Source organism: Biomphalaria glabrata, chromosome 8 (genome assembly GCF_947242115.1).
Source record: "Biomphalaria glabrata chromosome 8, xgBioGlab47.1, whole genome shotgun sequence".
Taxonomy (NCBI): Eukaryota; Metazoa; Mollusca; class Gastropoda; family Planorbidae; genus Biomphalaria; species Biomphalaria glabrata.
The window spans coordinates 23,890,931-23,913,204 of NC_074718.1; the positions used below are offsets into that span (position 1 = coordinate 23,890,931).

The following is a 22,274-nucleotide window of genomic DNA, read 5'->3' on the forward strand; positions in this document are numbered from 1 at the left end:
TGAGCCATGCCTCATATACCATCTGAACCATGCCTCATATAACATCTGAACCATGCCTCATATAACATCTGAGCCATGCCTCATATACCATCTGAACCATGCCTCATATAACATCTGAACCATGCCTCATATACCATCTGAACCATGCCTCATATAATATCTGAACCATGCCTCATATAATATCTGAACCATGCCTCATATAATATCTTAACCATGCCTCATATTTCACCTGAACCATGCCTCATATAACATCTGAGCCATGCCTCATATACCATCTGAACCATGCCTCATATAACATCTGAACCATGCCTCATATAACATCTGAGCCATGCCTCATGTACCATCTGAACCATGCCTCATATAACATCTGAACCATGCCTCATATACCTTCTGAACCATGCCTCATATAATATCTGAACACTCATATACCATCTGAACCATGCCTCATATAATATCTGAACCATGCCTCATATAATATCTGAACCCTTATATACCACCTGAACCATGCCTCATATAATATCTGAACCATGCCTCATATAATATCTGAACCCTCATATACCATCTGAACCATGCCTCATATAATATCTGAACCCTTATATACCATCTGAACCATGCCTCATATAATATCTGAACCCTCATATACTATCTGAACCATGCCTCATATAATATCTGAACCCTCATATACCATCTGAACCATGCCTCATATAATATCTGAACCCTCATATACCATCTGAACCATGCCTCATATAATATCTGAATCCTCATATACCATCTGAACCATGCCTCATATAATATCTGAACCATGCCTCATATAATATCTGAACCCTCATATAACATCTGAACCATGCCTCATATAATATCTGAACCATGCCTCATATAATATCTGAACCATGCCTCATATACCATCTGAACCCTTATATAACATCTGAACCATGCCTCATATACCATCTGAGCCATGCCTCATATACCATCTGAACCATGCCTCATATTGCCCTGATTAAGCCTATATCCAGTCGTGCCTACATGCCTAGAGACTTAAGTCCTATGACAAAAAGGTTTTCGAGACACTCAGTGACGATAAGCCACACCCGTAGAAAAGTAGCACTGCAACTACCTACTTTCGTCATATAGTGGGGGCGTAGTCTTCAGGTCATCATACGTATCTTGGGCTAAGCGTACTATATTTGTCAAGATCTCTGATTTCTTGAGCCTGGAAATTAAAAAAAAAAAAAAGTGCCCGATTTAAAAAATACATACAACTTTTTTTGTATTACTCATGCTATAAAACATTCAAAGCTATGTGTAGTACCTTGTTCTTAAGGCTAAAATTATCATGCATAAGGAAAAAAAAAACAAAAGAGAACTCTTGACTTTGGCTACAGCCTAACAGGGGTGAACTTGCTTCAATAGCAAGGAAAGCAACCTTGTTTAGTAAATAAGTTTTCATTATGTTATAACGAATTAAGTTCACTTAAGGTGTAGTGTGAACAGCACAATGAAGTACCTTCTGTACTTGCAACTAAAATATATTTCCCATTTTATTAATGCAATTTTTTAAAAATTTTAATTGATAATCAACTTTTCGTAACTTGACAATGACTGTAATCACCTGGCAGGTGAGCCACAGGTAAGTCATGAGGAATGACTTTCTGGCAGGTGAGCCACAGGTAAGTCATGAGGAATGACTTTCTGGCAGGTGAGCCACAGGTAAGTCATGAGGAATGACTTTCTGGCAGGTGAGCCACAGGTAAGTCATGAGGAATGACTTTCTGGCAGGTGAGCCACAGGTAAGTCATGAGGAATGACTTTCTGGCAGGTGAGCCACAGGTAAGTCATGAGGAATGACTTGATCACTGAAAGAAACAATCGCGCAGGACCATGAAATGCTTTTTTTAAGCAGCTATTCAATTTGTCTGGTCTGTGCGTATACAATAAACTGGTTTTAATTTGATATAATCTAAAATGCCTGGTCCTGACCACTCATAAATCACCAATTCTCCCTCTTGTCGTGAACAATAAGATGCAAAATGTAACATATTCTTTCTGAACTTCAGCCTAGGACAAATAAGCTATTTTAAATATGATGATGATGATTTTTTTATTCGCAATTTTTACTAATTATGTATTTGAAAGCTGACATTTACATATCAAAAGTAAAAAAAAATAATTTTTATTTCGCTTAAGCACCATTAACATTTTTTTGGTGCGTAACTTTCTTTCGTTCAATAAAAAGACTGGAGTTAATGTCTAGATCTATGATTGACTAACAAAAATCAATATGTAAAAAGTGAACTGAAATGCGAATGTTTCTTCTTTCAAACTGGTCCGCACGAAGGCGCGTTTCACAAAACTCAAAATCGGCTCCTAAGTAGTCCACCTAGGCAGGTAAAAAAGGCAGGTTTTAATATTTTCAGAATGGATCTTGTGTGGTGCCCCAGCGGTCCACAGACCAAAGGATAGGTGAAAGTGAATGTGAAGTTAGATGTGAACTGGCCTAACTGATGTCTTATAATGAACATATAATTGCTCTAATTGTTTTGTAAATCTCTTATTCCTCAAGAACAAGATGTTCTGGATGTCCAAAAGTTCACACGATAATATGAAAAATTACTTATTAATTGTTGTTTTAAATTATGTCCAACTTATATGTATACTTAATAGATTTTTCTCTTATGCTGTCGGATTTTCACTATCTTTTCTAGTTTGCGAGATCTAAACGGGACGGACGGACAGACGGACGAACAGACATTCCACACAAAACTAATAGCGTCTTTTCCCCTTTCGGGGGCCGCTAAAAATCAGAAGCGCTGTTGAAAATATAATTTTACAATATTATGGAGTTTGCAAATATCTGATGAAACGACTACTTGTTGTTTTCTGAAAGCGAACCGTTAAATTGTTTAGAAGTTCAATATGTAAACCGTTATTCCATTAAAAACAGTATTTGGAATGAAAGACTTCAGGGTGTGCAAGTCTTTATGACACAAACTCTGACACACTGGAGATACATATTTATTTATAAAATATCTGGGGTCACGAATGAACTAAAAAACAAACAAACAACAACAACAACTGGGCAACTAAGGTCACACACGAGACACTCGCATAATAAATCCTTGTTGAGGCAAATCAACGAGGGTTAACAGGAAAATATTGTGCTTTGCGTCTGTCCTTTGTCGAACGTTGTGTCTTTAAATTGAGAAAGAAGTCCTTGTAATCGCGTTTACTTTTTAATAAGGATTAATTAATCTTAGTCTTAATGTTATTGGAATGACGAAATCTCTAACGGTGATTTCAAGTTTTCACACACGGAGTCTAGTCCTATCAGTCCTGTCTGTGAAACATCTACCTGGCGTGCTAGACCAACGCTACGTCTTCCAGCGACAGTGTGGTTCCAGGTCTATATGCCAGTTCTCATGCAGCACGAGGGACGGATATTTCTTCAGGCGGATGTCAAAGTCTCTCTATCAACAAGTGTGCTTTTGTCTAGCGTTGATTAGTGCGCTAGTGCGCACCATAAGCTCCGGTACAAGGCAGTTACAACTCATTAATGAATCATTTTAAAACATTTTTTTTCTATTAATTAATTTATTTTGTAAAATTCACATTCAAATGTTGTTGCTTTTTTTTTATTTTGATCTACACATTTGTTTTAGTTCTAAGTCTACTATTTATTATTTCTATTACACTACTAGACTATTACTATACTAATACTAATTGTACAACTATTTATTATTATAACTATGTCTTCGCGCAGACATAACTGCTGTCAAAATGAATTATTAAATTTACATTCAGATCCCCCAGTTCTAATAAAAAAAAACTGATAGCCGGGATTTTCGTTCTCAGAAATCTAGATCTAGATTTAGAATTTAGAGTTTTAGATCTAGATGTTTGCGTCAACTTTTTTTTGCGTGGGTTTGAATCCTAGTAGTAATTCAAATGTTTTAAAACACAAATTTAAGACCAAGAGAGGCTGGACAGAATGAGCTGTAGTCATGTCAAGTGAAAGGTTTGTTACAAAAAATATCAATTGATCGTTTCTCGTATTATAGACTTGAAAAGGACTCAGGCTTTTTGAGATATAATGCCCTTTTGGGGCCTTTGCTAAGTTAAGATATTATATGTCATTGCCATATATTTCTGAAGGGCGATAACTAGAGCTCGTGTTGCCTATAGGTAAATCAGGCCCTAATAATCGGTCATAAGAAACTTGCATCATTATATTATCATAAAATAGCATTTTTAATTTTCTAATTTATTCTAATTTTTTTTTGCTGTTTAATCGTTACAGACGGACAGCATACACAGAAAGACGCCCCCTCCCCGCTGAAACACAGACAACCAATGCACACGTGTCTTTCATTGTTCTCGCGGCACCTCCACCATTTCCCCTTCTCCTCGTCCTGCAGCGAAGGAATTAGCTTTATTATTTCTTTGTGTGCGCTCACAAGGGGTCTCTGTTCAAAACCAAGTGAGAACATTGATCATTCTGCTTAATGCTTTTCATATTCTAATTGCTATAACACTTTCGTGCCCACTTCTCTCACCCAAAAGGATTTCCTCTGTGTATGTTTATTTATATCTCTATTTTGTTGTTTGTGTGTCAAGCAGTAAGGAGTTGTTTGTTTTCTGTTCTGCAAGTAACAGATCTAGAGCTGAAAACAAAAGAAGACATGAAATTTCTAGTGAATTTGGGAATGGGACTGGGGAAATAAATGGGGAATAAATGCAACCTAACACAACAACACGAAGCTGCATTAAACTTTCAACAAACATTCTTATCAGAAAAAGACATTAACCAACCAGTCGATGACCTCTGGAATTTCATTAAAAACTATCTTAAAAACATTATAGAAAATCATATACCAAGTAAGTATACTTCATACAGAATAAATAGTAGATTAAAGAAGTTATATAGAAAATTTAAAGAAACTAAGGCAGAAAGAGTTTATAAAAAGTATATAAAAATTATAAATAATTTATACACCTAACCCAAAAAGTAAGCAGACAGCTGCAGAGTGAATACATAAACAATGTAATATCTAAAGATAACAACAAAAACCTATGGTCCTACATTAAGTCTAAGAAAATGGAAACAACAGACATAGCGCCATTAAAAGGAGAAGACAACTTAACACATAATGATAATGAAACTAATGCAAACATCCTAAACAAATACTTAGTATCAGCATTCTCAGCCCCAGGAGACAAAGACATATTACTGAATTTGAACCAACTAGACAACATAGGAGATATAGTAGTACAAGAAAAGGAAATCCAAAAACTATTAGCAAACATCAAACCGAATAAAGCGTCTGAACCTGATGGTATTCCAGCTAGATTACTCAAAGAACTAAGCAATGAGCTAGCACCAGTGTTAAAAATACTTTTTTATGCATCTCTCAACCAGGGCAGAGTACCAAGGAACTGGAAAGAAGTTAATGTCACCTCCTCTTTAAAAAAGGAGAAAAATCTCACCCAGGAAACTACAGACCAGTATCACTTACCAGCATCACATGTAAAATCCTAGAACACATAATATGTAGCAACATCATAAACCACTTAGACAAACATAATGTCCTTACTCGGCTTTAGGAAATATAGATCATGTGAAACAAAATAGGAGTAATTGATGATTTTTCAAATAGGTTTAGATTTTAGATGATAGTGAGCAAATAGATGCTATCTTACAAGATTTTCCCAAGGCTTTTGACAAAGTTCACCACCATAGTTTGCTTAAAAAATTAAAATATTTTGGCATTGATTGTCCATTGCATCAGTGGATTAAACATTATCTGATAGGGAGAGAACAAACTGTAATAATAAATGGCTCTAAATCAACACCAATAACAGTAAACTCAGGTGTACATCAAGGAACAGTCTTAGGTCCACTACTATTTTTAATTTACATAAATGATATACCGAATTGCATTACTTCAGGAACAAAAGTCAGATTATTTGCAAACGATTGCATAATATATAGAACACTTAAAACAAAACAAGATAAATAAATTTTACAAAGAGAATTAGATGAATTACAAAAATGGGAATCAAATTGGAGCATGTCTTTCCACCCAGGAAAATGTCAGTTATTAACTAAAACAAATTAATTCCACTTATCTTATTCATGGTAAACCAGTAACACAGACTAAAAATGCAAAATACCTATGTGTTATAATAAATGAAAAACTGTCATGGAATCCACATATTGATGAAGCTATCAAAAAATCAAACAAAACATTAGGGTTTATTAAAAGACATTTCTACAAATCAAATAAGAACATAAAACTAAAATGTAATTTAACCTTGGTTTAACTTGGTTAGGCCAATTATAGAATATGCATCCTCTGTTTGGAACCCCTCAACTCAAGAAAACATTAAGAAACTAGAACAGACACAAAATAGAGCAGTGAGATTCATAACAAACGAATATTCACATTTGACTAGAGTAACACCTTTAGTAAAATCACTAAATTTAGAAAGCCTTCAGGACAGAAGACTCAAAGGTAAAGTAGCAATTATACATAAAACACTGAACCATAATATTCAAATACAAAAACAAAATTTAATAAAATACTCTGAAAGACACAAAGATAAAGGCACATTCCTCGTCCCATATGCTAGGACAAATTAGTACAAATACTCCTTCTTCCCTAGTGCTATTAGAGCATGGAATGGGTTGCCTGAGCTAGCCAGGAAAACCAGTGACTTGGCAGAATTTAAGTCATTGGTTAATATGTATGACTAAATGCATGACGCGTGGGACGTAATCATCTTCTTTTTTGAAGTAACGTCTGTATTATATAAGATAAGATAAGAAGGAGAGAAATTTTGAGCAAGACATTAGGAGTAGTTCAAAGAGAACACGTTGATGGCATGTATGTGTGAGTGGTAATGGCCGCCTATCAATGGGGCTCGAGTTCAAATCTCGTCTCGAGCAGTGTTGTGTATGTCGAGTGTTGTGTTTGTCGCCTAAAGGCAGCTTGGAACCCCCCCCCCCCCCAGACACTCCTTTCCCCCACTGGTGTACAAAAGAGATTGGAGTACAGCGCAGTAAGCATACTATAAGCATGTACGTTTCGCTATACATTTTACGAGGGTTTTGTACAGCCTACACAACTCAGTTTAGTCAAGTATGGAGGATCAATTTGAATATATTTATAGATACAAAAGAAAACAAACAAGGCTATTAGTTTACGTAACGATTTTCATAATATACTTTTGTTTTTATTATCATTACTTTCATATCTTGATAAGAATGCAGCCGTAAGCTTGATCACCATACAGTTTGAATCTTGATTATCACACAATGCTTATGCTTGGCCTGGATGTGGCAAAATATGTAGGTCACAGCTGGGATGGCGAAGCCACGAAAATATTGCATTCCTCATTAATGTTTGGACTCGAAGATAAGCCTTATTTTTATTATTATTATTATTATGATCACACAACATTGTTCATAACGATTCTGTAGTTATCCTTACGATTACCATATTCTCTTTGTGACTATCATTTATGTATTCAGAATTACATTCTTGATTTAACAAATATATAATATCGTCTTTGAAGTTCAATTTAATTTAGAAAATTCTGATCTTTGGCGGATAACTCTAAATCACTTTGTTGGTTTATCCAGTGTTCAGAACATTGAACTTGTTGATCAACTAAATATTTAAACAAGAAACATTGTAAAAATATTTATAAGAAAAGCAAAGCTTAAATTAATCGTAGTTTTATCAATTAATTTGGATCGGTCAAATAATTAAATTTGCAATAGATCTGATCTAGATTAACAATAATAAATCTGTGCCATTACCAATATTTTTACCAATTGTTTTTGATTAGCGCAATTTCACGCTTTTAGCTTTCTCGAAAATCAAATGCATCTCGACCAGATGAGAAAGGGTTGGGATTAGAAAAAGAAATATCTGGGTGAATATTACCTTGATATCTTTTTAAATGCATTTGTAAAACAAAAAAAGTTGAACATGCCTTACAGTTTCAGACTTTTCTATCTACAAAGTAGAAAAGAAAGAAAAGAGAGAAAAAGAATATGTTGAAGTTTTTTTCACTGGCCTCACAAAGTTTTATTATTTAGGTGGTAACAATGATCTTTCACCTTGGAGGCCTAAAGAATGTTTGTTTAGTTATTTTCAAATCCCAGCCTTCAGTTTTAATTTCTCAACTTTTTCTTGGAATTTCCTAATACCACCTTCACAGTTCTCCATATGACATTCTCTTAAAGAATGTAAACCAGATAGTAAAAGAAGAAACATAATAAACAATACTTAAAAAAAAAACAGAAAGTTTATCTAAGGGGAAGAACTATGCATTTACAACAATATCTCTCAATAAAGAGACTTTATTTTATTTCTTCAATGTCAAACATAATAATTAATTGACTAAATGTTGTTGTTTTTTTTTATTGATTCCAACTTTGTTAGGTACAATAAATAATTGTTTAAAGTTTGAACTTAATCCAAGAATGAGAATGGGAGAAAATAACGTGTACAGTTATCTTAGGGGACAAAATCCCTAAATATTTAGTCATATCTCTGAAGACTGAAGAATTAATTTCCATTGTCAGTATTGCCAATAAATAATTGTGCAAAGTTTCAACTTGATCCGAGAATGGGTGTGGGAGAAATAACGTGTACAAACTTTTTACCAGACAGACAGACATACATAGTTGATTTAATAACAAGCTTTAAAAAAATAAAAATGCAAACATATAGGATATTATTTATCGTGAAAATCTACAATGCACGAAGTCTTAAAATACAATTAGGTTACACCTTTTTTTTAGCGGCCCCCGTAAGGGGAAAAAGCCGCTATTAGGTTTGTGCAAAATGTCCTTCTGTCCGTGTGTCCGTCTGTCACACTCAGATCTCGAAAACTAGAAGAGATATGAAAAATATTATTTCATCATTAAATCCGGCTTGAAAAGTTTAGGTGCAACGGCTACTTTTGGTTTTCTAAAAGCAAACCGTTTAATTTATAAAATTAATTATGCAAGCGATTTTTTCATAAAAATACACCAATTCTAAAACAATTACGTAAATGTAAGGGAGGCAATGTTACAATATGCTAACAAAGATGGACAATTTTTGTGTATTTTCAGTATCACTAAGTCAAATATATTTTTAAAATGTTCAGGAAATGTTTACAACAAATACAAATAATAGTTAAAGACGTTTTTTCTGGTCAACTAGCTGCTAAAATTAAAAGAAAACATTTCTGTTTGTTTATAAAGGCTAATAATGCACTTTGTATGTAAATATCACGCACATTTTTTAAAATGGACTTTTTATGCAGCGATTTTCGTGCAGTAGCGTAACGTCGCAAAATGATCAGGTGCTAAACCAATTCCTTAAACTTTTTTTTAAAAATCAGATTTTATTTATTTTTTGTTTAGTGCCCCCATCCGAATAAAAGAAGCTTATTTTTGTGCGTTTTGTCTGTTGGTCGGTCTGTCCGTCACAATTAGATTTAAAAAACTAGAACTCTAAAAGCTATTGAAAATCTGATTTACCCTTTAATGTTCCTCCCATAACATCTCAATAGTTTTAAGTATCTAAAATTGATTGTTCCGGATTTTTTTGTGCAAAACTAATCAACGCCAAAAAATGTTTGTTTGCTCTTCTAACTTATATTACATTCAATTTCCATGCTTAAACGTTGCAAAAACACATTATCAATAATATGTTGTTCCGTTTTTTATGTAAATAGCATATTAATGCTAAATCATAATCTCTATACTGACTTATATTTCATTAAGTGTAAAAATGTTCCGGATATTGTTTTATAAAACATGAATTATGCCTAATGATTGTTTGAAATCGCATAAGGCTTTTAAAAAAAGTAATTTACTAGAATTGATTACTGAAAATTACTTTTTAGACATTTAATTTTCTTGTAAAACATAACATAGAAGTTTTGTAATCGATAAAGAAAGTTCCGGATTTTGTTTCTTACAAATCGTCGCCAGAAATTTCCGAATTTATTTAAAAATCTACTAACGCCAAATAATTGTTTGAACTCCCTCTTCTAATTAATAAACAAATAATCTTCTCATTTACGAAATAATGTTTTTACGGATTTTTATGAAAAATATTTTAACTCACTACTCTCTTACAGTACATTTAACTTTCTACCTAAAACATTAAAAAATCTAATTATCGTTAATATTATGTTCCGATTTTTAAGGAAAACAATTCAAACACCAAAGTAAGGTATGAAAATCTCTCCACGTGGCTGTAGTACATCTAATTTTTATACGAGACCATCCAAAAAATTTAATTAACGGTATTACATTTATCTGAAATTCTCTTTTTCTTTTACTATTTATACAAACATCCGGAACAATCTATTATATAAACTTTTCAATTGTGTTCATACCTAAAAATTATTGCGATGTTTTGAAACGTAAAATAAAGGTTAATCAATTTTTAATAACTTTTAGTTGTTTTTTTTATATCAAGATAACGGACAGACCGACTGACAGACAAAACGCAAAAACAATGTGGCTTTGATCCTTTTTAAATAATATCTATTAGAACTCAGTGCACCAATGTCTATGAACCCTCGTTAAATATCTCGTGTAAATAAAGACATTTTTTTTTATGGTACCGGTACTAGCCTATTGTGAGGTAATGGAATTTTTTTTCTTTGACGTCATATGAATGGACTCTTTAAATGTAATGTTAAAAGAACGCACTCGGTGCACCAATGTCTATTAACCCTCGAAAAAATTGCTTGTATTAATGAAAACATATTTTAGTCTAACTAAGCCATGTGACGTAGTGTTTTTTTTCCTTTGACGTCACATGGAATGAATTCTTTAAATGAAATGCTAAAAGAACGCACTCGGTGCACCAATGTCTATGAACACTCGAGAAATGGCTCGTGTTGATAAAGGTGATTTTTAGTCTAGCTAGGCCTTGTGACGTAGTGTTTTTTTTTTTCCTTTGACGTCATATGGAATGAATTCTTTAAATGAAATGCTAAAAGAACGCACTCGGTGCACCAATGTCTATGAACACTCGATAAAAGGCTCGTAATGATGAAGGCGATTTTTATTCTAGCTAGGCCGTGTGACGTAGTGTTTTTTTTCCTTTGACGTCATATGGAATGAATTCTTTAATTGAAATGCTTAAAGAACGCACTCGGTGCACCAAAGTCTATGAACACTCGATAAATGGCTCTTATAGATGAAGGCGATTTTTAGTCTAGCTAGGCCGTGTGACGTAGTGTTTTTTTTCCCTCTGACGTTATATGGAATTAATTCTTCAAATGAAATGAAAAAAGAACTCGGTATAGTAATGTTTATTAAGCCTCGTTATGTGACTCGCGTTTAAAAAAGGAATGATATCTTGATTTAGATCTAATCTAGATTTTTTAAACTAGATCTAGAGTTTTATTACAGTATATCTAGATCTGGATTTATATTCTAATTAAAATTATTTTAGAGTCTAGATCTAGAATTTCTAGATCTAGTTTAGACTAAAATAGACTAGATTAAGATGTAGAATTTCAATTTCTAAACTTAAAGTGTAAAAAAAAAGTGTAGATTTTCATTTCCAAACGTTTTGATCAATATTGTAATGTTTTAATATACTAAAACTAATCTACTATTTTTTTATTAAATTTAAATTTAAATTTACGGCAAATGAATCTTTGAAACATTATTACTTTTGACCATCGGATGGCTGCCTGGTCGTGCGGTTTGTGCGCTGGACTGTCGTTCAGATTTATGGATGGCCCAGGGTTCAAACCCTGCCCGCTCCCATCCACCGTCGTCCTGCGGGAGGTTTGGACTAGGAAGTAATTATCTTCAACTCTGAAGGAACATCCGAAACGTGTAAAACATTTTACATCAAAATTAAATCACCTCTTGAATATTATTTGCGAATATGCAGATCCGACAGGGATCCGACTTCGACGGGGGCCGCCTCTGAGTTTGTGTAACACAAACTCTCTTTGTAATCTTGTTTTTAATCTCATTTCTTGAACTCGGTTTAATGTCATATAGCAAATTTTAGGGTCGTTACAAATTATTCATATAGGCCTTTATTGTGGGTTCAAAAGAGGGCATATGAGTAATAAACATTGGAAAGTAAAGAATTAGAATATTTTTTTAACTCTTTCACTTCAATAGGACAAGAGAAAAATGTGTGTATATATATATATATATATATATATATATATATATATATATATATATATATATATATATATATATATATATATATATATATATATATATAACGTTTTTTTTAAATGATACAATTAAAGGTAAAACAAAATTGTATTGAAGTTCTCAGTTACTCGGTAAATTTAAAACACCTGGAGAATATTTTTTACCTGATCTACTTTTCAAAATGTCTGTACTGCCTCCTCTCTGAGGCATAGTTTTTCTGACACCGTTCAACAAAGAAGGGAGCTAATCATGCATGCCATCTCGTTGCACGATTTCTTCAGCCCCCCAGAGCGGGAAAGGAGGCACCTGTCTACACCATAACCAAGCAATTAAAAATGTGAAAAGAACTCACTCGAGAAATGCTTCAATATTTCAATTCTGCTAGAGCGAAGCACGTGCTAGAGATAGGGTAAAATTAAGATGGAGTTTATTTAATATTTAAAGATAATGTGACCTACAAATGTACTAGAAGCTATTTGGTTTTGACAATGTGCCCTAAAGATCTATCAGAATTTGTTACGATTTAAAAATGTGCCCTAGCGATCTACAAGAAGCTGTTTTATTTGGACAATGTGTTCTAAAGGTCTACCAGAAGCTGTTTTATTTGGACAATGTGTCCTAAAGGTCTACCAGAAGCTGTTTTATTTGGACAATGTGTCCTAAAGGTCTACCAGAAGTTGTTTTATTTGGACAATGTGTCCTAAAGGTCTACCAGAAGCTGTTTTATTTGGACAATGTGTCCTAAAGGTCTACCAGAAGTTGTTTTATTTGGACAATGTGTCCTAAAGGTCTACCAGAAGCTGTTTTATTTGGACAATGTGTCCTAAAGGTCTACCAGAAGCTGTTTTGCTTGGCTAGTTAAAAGCGCTCACAAGGTGGACAAAGAAAACGCCTCAGGGACACCCTCAAAGCTTCTCTGAAAGTGTTCAGCATTGACCCAGCCACCTGGGAGATAGAAGCACATGACAGAGCATCATGGCGTCGCGCTGTGAAAACTGGCGCACAAATTGCTGAGGACGAGAGATCAGCGCTAGCAAAAGAAAAGCGTCACAGAAGAAAAGCAAGGCCAATGACAGCTGGAATAACCTGCCCAGTGTGCAGCCAAACATTCCGGGCCAACATAGGTCTCACCAGCCACACGAGGAGGCACAAAACTCCAGTGCAAAGCCCTCAGCCCCCTGGATGACAAAGTGGTCATCATCAAACCACGATGGACGAACTATATACGCTTGGAATGTATAATGTGTCCTAAAGGTCTACCAGAAGCTGTTTTGTTTGGACGCGTTTTTTTAAATGGTCGTCGATTTAAAGTGTCGTTAACGTTAAGATATTTAAAGAAAATGTGTGCCCCAGGTCAAACAGTGATAGTATAAGCATTGAGTCGGGATTGTGTCTCAACAGTGATCACGTGACCGGAAGTTATTGTATCGGCTTCCCATAGATGATGGAATGAAGTTGTGTTGGATTACGAGTCACCTTGCACAATCGAGAGAGAACGTGTTTGTATTAGGTGAAGATACGTGACGGTACAATCAGAACTGAACGTTTACGTTTTAAATGGGTAGGATTCGAACTCGGGATCATTGTTACCACAGTCAGAAGCGCAAACGCCCAAAAATCAGGACGTAATCTTATTCTATTAATATTGAAACTAAATTGTAACAGTGAAGTCTTAGATATATTAATAAATAGATGCATTCAAATAATTCCTTTTGCATTTGGATCTATCATTGGGAGAAAGAACACTATATGAATCTGATTATTATGTCTTAAATTAAACAATATCAGGTGACCGAGCTTCGCTCGGATGAATAATTTGTTAAGGAAGGATATATACGCGAAGTTATTTTGGGAATATTGTTGTAATTACGAAAATGAACGATCGGGTAATGACTATCGATCCGAAGAGTTGCTTTTTCGTTCATTCAGTTCTCAATGTAATTGTACATGGCGATTAGAATAGAAAGTCCCTCCAACAGTAGGCCTATAGAAAACCACAGCTCACGTCTTAACGTTTTACATTGCTTCTTTCGCGTAAAACTATTGGGCTATTGTTGTAATTACGAAAATGAACGATCAGATAAAGACTACTAATCTGAAGAGTTGCTATAGTGTTCTGTTAGTTCTAAATGTAATTGTACATGGCGATTAAATATAAAGTCTCTTAGTCCTCCTACAGTCTAGACAAACCACATCTCACACCCGTCTTATAGTTTGCGTAAAACTGTTGTAGGCCTACTATTATTGGCTTGGAAGAAAGTCTTTGCAGTGTTACTTCTCAGATGGTTACGTTCAGACATTTAATTATGGAATTAGTATATATTCATTATGGCTTTAGTACGAAACATCAAGTGACGCAAATCTCTACGTTATAAGGTAAAACAGGCACTTTGTGACAAAGTAAAATGGCAAATTTTTTCTTAATAGACTCAAATCATTGCATTAGTTTTCTAAAGAAACGTTTCCGTGGGGCACCTCTGTTACGCCGAAAAATATGTTCGTCCCCCATACGGGATACGTACCCTGCCCAGCCTGACTGTCGGACTATAAGAAGTTCATACCGGCTTTTGTCATCCATCCATCCATCCCAGTGGTGCTACAGCCCGTGGAGGGATATGGCTTGCTTTTACAGATCCCTCAATTCAGATCTCTCCTGGGCCTTCCGTCAACACGCCCTAACTCCAAGCTTTTTACCGAGCTTTATAATTAAATCAAAAGAGGCTGCAGCGTACGCAAACTCGTTGACCGCTAGATGGATATCATGTTTAGTGTGAGCAAGTAAGGCGCAGAGAAGCTGTGTTATGACCATTTCCTTTGTTTTGGTACAGGACAGTAGACACCGAAGCATGAACACATGGTAATAATTTACCAGCAAAATAATAATAATAATAAGGCTTGTCTTCGTGTCCGAAAATTAATGAGGATTGCAGCTGTGACCTACATATTTTGCCACATCCAGGGCAAGCATAACCATTGTCCGCTGTGGTCGATTAAGATTTTCTTTTAGCGTCTGCGTCTGTCCTCGGCAGCAGATTTTCTTTTGGTCTCAAATGTGTATCCGCGGCCTTTGTATTGAGGGAATTCTTTAAGTCTGACAGTTACGCTGGACAGAGCAGTATCCTGTATGGGAGACGAATCTCAGACGAACGTATGCCAAAGGCAGTCTTTTTTGGTGAGCTAAAAAGTGGTCGACGTAACACCGTAACGCTTAACAGACCAGTTTAGGCGCCAACATGCCTTAGCTGACATAGAAGAGAGCACATGGTTGCATGCGGCCTCAGAACGAGACAGCTGGAGGTCACCAGCAAAATAAACAACAATGTAAAAGGTATCTACAACACTCTACGCAATTAAAGAGTAAACAATTTATTAAGCACTTAAAACACAATAACTAATCATACATTGGCACATTTAATTTCATTACTTTGCTTTTATAGTTCTATAATAAATCAATCTACAGTAAGATGGTGCGCAAATGTTTAATTAGGTCTATTGATTCTTTAAACCTGTTCTTGTTTGCAAAGAAATATTTTAGTGTACTGCGATAAGCCTAGTGACGTAAGCAGCGTTTTTCCCGTTTACGTCATGGAAAATTTTCATTCATAAAACATTCTAGCCAAAATTAATTTTTCGATAATGAGGCATTTTCAAACCGATATAACGGTCGACCTCGAGTTTTCCCAATGTGGCCAATGAGTTGAGAATTTTTTTCTCACTATTATGCACATACCTTGAAATTTTAAAGAAAATCGTTAGAGCCGTTTTTGAAATAAAATTTATATATATATATATAAATATATATACATACATACATACATACATACAAGAATTGCTCGCTTAAGAGTATAGGATATTTTGTTTGTCCGTAAAACGTGTCGGAGTTGTCGCGTTTAATTCTACACGACATGAGAGTTTCATCACGAGGACTGTCTTCCCTCTCTCTCTCTCTCTCTCTCTCTCTCTCTCTCTCTCTCTAGTAGACATTCAGTAGAATGAATCTGTCACTAAGCAAGATATTCTGAGATCTGCCCACACCAATGTTCTAAAATGAAATAGGGTTGTTGTTTTCTTTTTCTTGGAAATGACAGTACCCAATTACTAAACCACCTCTAATCCATTACTAATTGACAACTAATTCAAACATTTCACAACCCATTATTGTCGCTGGTTAATTAACGTGAGTTTGTTAAATTTAAATTTCATTGCCGCAGTCTCTATTTAGAACACCTTCCTTCAGCTTCACATGTAACCTTTTGTTTTGGACCGTGAGGCACCACACATGATCTGTTGAACCTCTCTCTCCATTCTTATCGGTCTTTTAGCCAAGATTCGAGTTTCTTTCAATGCCAGGCCTGTCCATTCCATGCTGTTGTCTTACCATCGCTTCTATTGTCTGTCTCTTTCAATGCCAGGCCTGTCCATTCCATGCTGTTGTCTTACCATCGCTTCTATTGTCTGTCTCTTTCAATGCCAGGCCTGTCCATTCCATGCTGTTGTCTTACCATCGCTCCTATTGTCTGTCTCTTCTTCTTGTATTTAAAACTGTATACTACTGTCCAGTGTTTGCGAGCTCTCATGACCTTCTGTTATGACCTAACAGTGTTTGCGAGCCCTCTAGATTTTGGTGTTATGACCTTATAGTGTTTGCGAGCCCTCTGGATCTTGTGTTTATGACCTTACAGTGTTTGCGAGACCTCTGGATCTTGTGTTATGACCTTGACCTTACAGTGTTTGCGAGACCTCTTGATCTTGTGTTATGACCTTACATTCCTTGCGAGCCCTCTGGATCTTGTGTTATGACCTTACAGTGTTTGCGAGACCTCTGGATCTTGTGTTATGACCTTACAGTGTTTGCGAGACCTCTGGATCTTGTGTTATGACCTTACATTCCTTGCGAGCCCTCTGGATCTTGTGTTATGTCCTTTTGGTGTTTATGAGACCTCTGGATCTTGTGTTATGACCTTACAGTCTTAGCTTACATTCTTTGACAATGGTCGGAGTCTAATCGTGGGGTCCGATTGCCATCATGATCTCCGATTACCGTCGTCATCTCTTGGTGGATAATAAATTGATATGACCTAAATTATATTAATCTTTGTAAACTGACAAAAGATTCAGACTATACACTTGAATTTTCATTACCTTCGATATGTTGAGCCCAGTAAGACAATTTGTCTCCCTTCGTTAACCATTGAACTAAATCACAATTAAGGATAAGCGATCCTTCAGTGGCAACACTATTTCGGTTCTAAACAATTTATAGACGAACTGAACAGAAAAACAACTTGATCACGTGACGCACGAGCAACAAACAATTGTTTGAGAAATCTATTTACACATCGCTCCATTTACACCCAAACAAAACTCTACTCCTCTGGAGATAGCGTTACGATAGCGAAGGTAAAAGTGAGTACTCACGCTGACAGAGGAGTGAAAATAAGTACCAAGATGTCAGGTAGTGATTTATATCACTGGATGACACATTGCTGTCTTCATTCATGGTACTTCAGTTCTAACAGCTACCATGCACTACTTCGATCCATAAATCTTTTAATCTCTTTTTTCAGTGCTACTCTCTTCAAAAAACCACATCCCAGTCTCACTCTTCAGAATCTTTTCCTTAAAACCTCACGTCGTTTCAACCCCATATCTTTCTTTCTCATCTAAATCCGGAAGTATCAAACGTGTTTATTGTTTGCACACCCGTTCAACTAGATAGCACGGAGTCAAAGAAGTAGCTGAAAGTGAAACCCTTCTTAGCACTTCGGATTAATCTTGACATTGTGAAGGGACACTTATGTCTAACATAGAGTGAACACATTTGCAAAACAAGATTATTAGAACATCTTTAATTTATGTATCAATTTTTGGTGTTAATCAATCCTAAACTGTGGTTATTTTAAGTTAAATTCATAAACAGTTTGTCCAAAAGAACCCGAGTAAACCCTTCTCTTCATTTATATTGTTTTTTGGATAACTTCAAGATTTGAAGTGACTTTCACTAATGATTTAAAAAATTAGAACGACGCCATTGTTCTCAAGATGTGAAGTTCTAAAAAAAAACTTCTTTAAAAAAAATAAATAATAATAAATCAAATGCTCAATTTTCAGAAACTTGTCAACAAATTAAAGGTTGAAAGGAGGGGGAGACTCGAAAGCAAACATCACTGGAAGACTGTCCATTCTTATATATAACTGTCTTTCCATCAAAGGAGAAGATAATGAAGTCTTTCGTGTATATTTTACTCTTCTTGTGACACTCACTTCGTCTCCAATGTACTCTAGAGAAGAGTATAGACTGGTAGGGACCCAGTAGGACAAGACTGTTCTGAACTAGGGCCATTGGTGGACTCGATCAAACGATGACTTGTATGCCATGGTGGCCATAGTTGAACTCGATCAAATTGTTACGTATTTCTGAATCTTCTGGCTAGATGTACTAGTAGGCACACAAATAAAAACACTGCAAAGAACTTGACGACTAAACTTTCAGTTTCATATAACTTTAATGACTATTAACTCTAACAATTCGTTACTGTAACATGTAGCGTAGAAGACTGTACAATATCTGTCAGTTTACAGTTAGCTATACTTCGTTGCAATTCATCTCTTCACTTCGTTGCAATTCATCTCTTCTCAACTTTCCTCGAGCCGTATTCCACAGAACAGACCAACGACACACTTCCCAGTGTCGCTCCAGGTCTCCCAAAGCTGAACCAAGTCGTACTCAAGTCTACCGAATCAGAGCCGCACACGTCTTACATCGACTGTATCGACTGTAACGGCTCAAGTCCACTGTAGTTCGCTGTATAGACTTTAACGACAGTAGTCCACTCCAGTTAACTCTACCCTAGTTAACTTGCACCGAGTCGTACACATTTCTCTTCCACAGAGCCGCACACGTCTTACATAGTCTGTATCGACTGTAACGGCTCACTCACGACTCCATACGACTGACTTTCACATTAACTTTCTGGCTTATATAGAGTCCCTAATCGCTTCTCCAAAGTTGCACAAACACTCCTAGTATCCTCTGGAATAACATGTCAGGAAACGTCACATCCTGTCTTTATTTATACACGTAGATTCCAGAAAACATCGGCTGCAGTGTCATCAAGTCGGGGTCAGACGTAGTGACCTTTATCTGTCACTGTTCATTAGTAACTGTCCCCCTACTTAGATCTGTTCGTCCCCTGGAACAACACGTGTGGACACGTCACATCCTGTCTTTGTTTGTACATGTAGATTCCAGGGAACACTAGCTGCTGTGTCATCTCGCCGGGGTCATACGTTGACCTCTACCTATCACTGTTCATTTGTAACAAAGTGATAACCTGTATGCCATGATAGGCCATCTATTTGCCAAGGTGTGCACTAGTTGAACTCGATCAAGTGATGACCTGTATGCCATGATAGGCCATCTATTTGCCAAGGTGTGCACTAGTTGAACTCGATCAAGTGATGACTTGTATGCCATGATAGGCCATCTATTTGCCAAGGTGTGCACTAGTTGAACTCGATGACGCGTAGGACGTAAGCATCTTATTTTTTGAAGTAACGTCTATATTATATAAGATAAGCTAAGATATAGATATGTAACTAATTCTGTTAACAAACTGTGATTTGTAAAAAAAAAAAATTGGACCGCGCCCCCACTCAAAGATTTAGGGTAATGGGGGGGGGGCCGGGATTGATAAAACCGACCCCACCCCTCCAAATCGTCCAATGTACTTAGGGGGTGGACATAATCTAAAAATGTATATATAAATAAATAGTATATTTAAAGTATATTTTATATATAATTCTCTTTATGGCTGCTCAAGAGTTTGGACACCAAGTAATGGAAAAATCACTCTTTTTTTTCTGCAAGTCGGACGGACTAGAGTTACCCCACGTAATTTTAGAGGCCAAAAAAAAGTAGGGGGGGGGGAGAAGAAGTAGTATTCACCCGTCCCTAACTAGCAGGGCCTGGAATAACAATTGTGACCAAGAAGTCATGAAAAGAGAGCAAATAATCTACCCTGTATTCACCCGTCACTAAATAGTAGGGCCGGACTTATCCATTGTGGGGCCCAATGCGAAACGGATTTCGCGGCGCCCAGTTTGGGTAGGGATACGGATAATAAGTTAAAATTAAGAGTTTGTATTAGAAAATATATTCGTCTTTGCATTTAATCATTCTTTACTTCACACAGAATTACTACACGTGTAGCGAAGTCATACAGTATATCATAAGAATTCTGTTTCCTACATAGATCACGCTCAATAGCAAGAATTATCAAATGTTTCAATCTATCTTTGAGAATTTTTGACCTCAAGTAATTCTTCATTACTTTTAGGCACAAGAAGCTTCTTTCATCAGATTCCACAATTACGAGATAATACCGTTTTTTTTTATCGTGCGTAGGATTGGCGTTTTCCTTATTGAATGACACCCCAAAATGACAATTTTTGGCTATATATTTCAGGAGATTCGTATGAGTTTTAAAAAGATTTTAATAATTCCCGGAGATTTCCAAGACTTTTTCGTATATTTTTTAATTTCAGAAGATTTTCAGGAGCTCCTGGTAAATCAGGAGGCCGCGGAAAAAATCTGTTATAAGTTATAAAATGGTTTACTTTATAATTTATACACCTAGAATTAACGCGGGTCCTATGAAAGTGTGGGACCCACTGCGGTCGCATAAGTTGCAGTGGCCTAAGGCCGACTAGTATTATTAACTTAAGTAAAGAATTCGTATACAAATTGTGTGATTTCTCGACTAACAAGATAATATCCACATGTAGGGCACAGAGCTGTCAGTAATCTCAAACATTTCAAACGAGATGTACATTTAAAAGCATACACTAAATAGTGGCTAATCATTGAACCCAACAAAGGCATAGACTAGATAGAAGCTAATCATTGAACCCACCAAAGACTTTTAAAATATTCTATAAAAAAATATACAAGAAAAACATTTAGACCTATCACCCATGGGCGTAGCCGGGGGGGGGGTTGGGGGTTCACCCCCCCCCCCGAAATGAAATCCCCCCCCCTTGGGGGGGATCAGAATTTAGTGAATGATTTTTTGCTTTGATTTTGTTTATTTTAGGTGAGATTTTAATACTAAACCATCACTTGCCCAAGCATAACCAAAGGGGTTTTGAGTTTAAAATCCCCTACCAGGGGTTTTGAGTTTTAAACCCCCTACTTAGGGTTTTTGCAGTTAACTCCCCCTCTTCTATAAAACAAAACAAAAAAAAATGCAAACGAAAATCCCCTAATTCAAAGAGCACAGTTAAGGAAGATTTTGATTTAACACCCCCCCTTCAAAATTTACAATAAACCCCCTCTTCAATATAAAAAAAAAGCTAATTACGCACTCATAATGTTATGAGCGTAGCTAAATGGGTTTTGACTAAGTTTTGAGTTTAAAAAACCCCACTTCAACGGGGTTTAAAGGTAAAAAATACCTCTTTAATAATAAAAACAAAGCAAATTATACACTCAAAATGTTATGAGTGTAGTCAAAGGGGTTTTGAGTTTAAACTCCCCTCCAGTGGAGTTTGAAGCTAAAAAGTACCTCTTCAATATAAATAAAAGCAAATTACTCACTCTAAAATCTATAAGCGTAGCCAAAGGGGTTTGTAGTTTAAACCCCCGCCAGGGGAGTTTGAGGCTAAAAAATACATATTCAGTTGAACAAAAAAAGCAAATTACGCACTCAAAATGCTATGAGCGTTGCCAAAAGGGGTTTTGAGTTTAAACCCCCATTCAGATTGATTTGATGCTAAAAAATACCTCTTTAATATAAAAAAAAAAGCAAATTACACACTAAAATTATTTGAGCGTTGCCAATCCAATCGGGGGTTTTGAGTTTAAACCCCTCTTCTACAGATGGCGTTTTTATCACTTGTCTGTTAAAAACCCCTCCAGATGGTTTTGAGTTTAAGATCCCCCATACAGAGCATTTTGAGGTGGATAACCCCCAACAGATGATTTTGACGATAAAACTTCTCTTTTCGATATAACATCTAAAGCAAACTACAGTCACTTAATTCCAAGAGCGTATTCAAGAGAGGTTACACA

General features: G+C 35.8%; 1 protein-coding gene across 2 annotated transcripts in view; it reads right to left on the reverse strand.

Moving 5' to 3' along the window:
- Nucleotides 1-22,274, reverse strand: part of LOC106054562 (glycine receptor subunit alpha-4-like) — a 171,496-nt gene that overhangs the window by 17,785 nt on the left and 131,437 nt on the right. For both annotated transcript variants that reach the window (XM_056038937.1, XM_056038938.1), the window contains one exon: nt 1,119-1,210. In XM_056038937.1, coding sequence (XP_055894912.1) covers nt 1,119-1,210 — 92 coding nt within the window. The remainder of the gene's footprint in view (nt 1-1,118; nt 1,211-22,274) is intronic.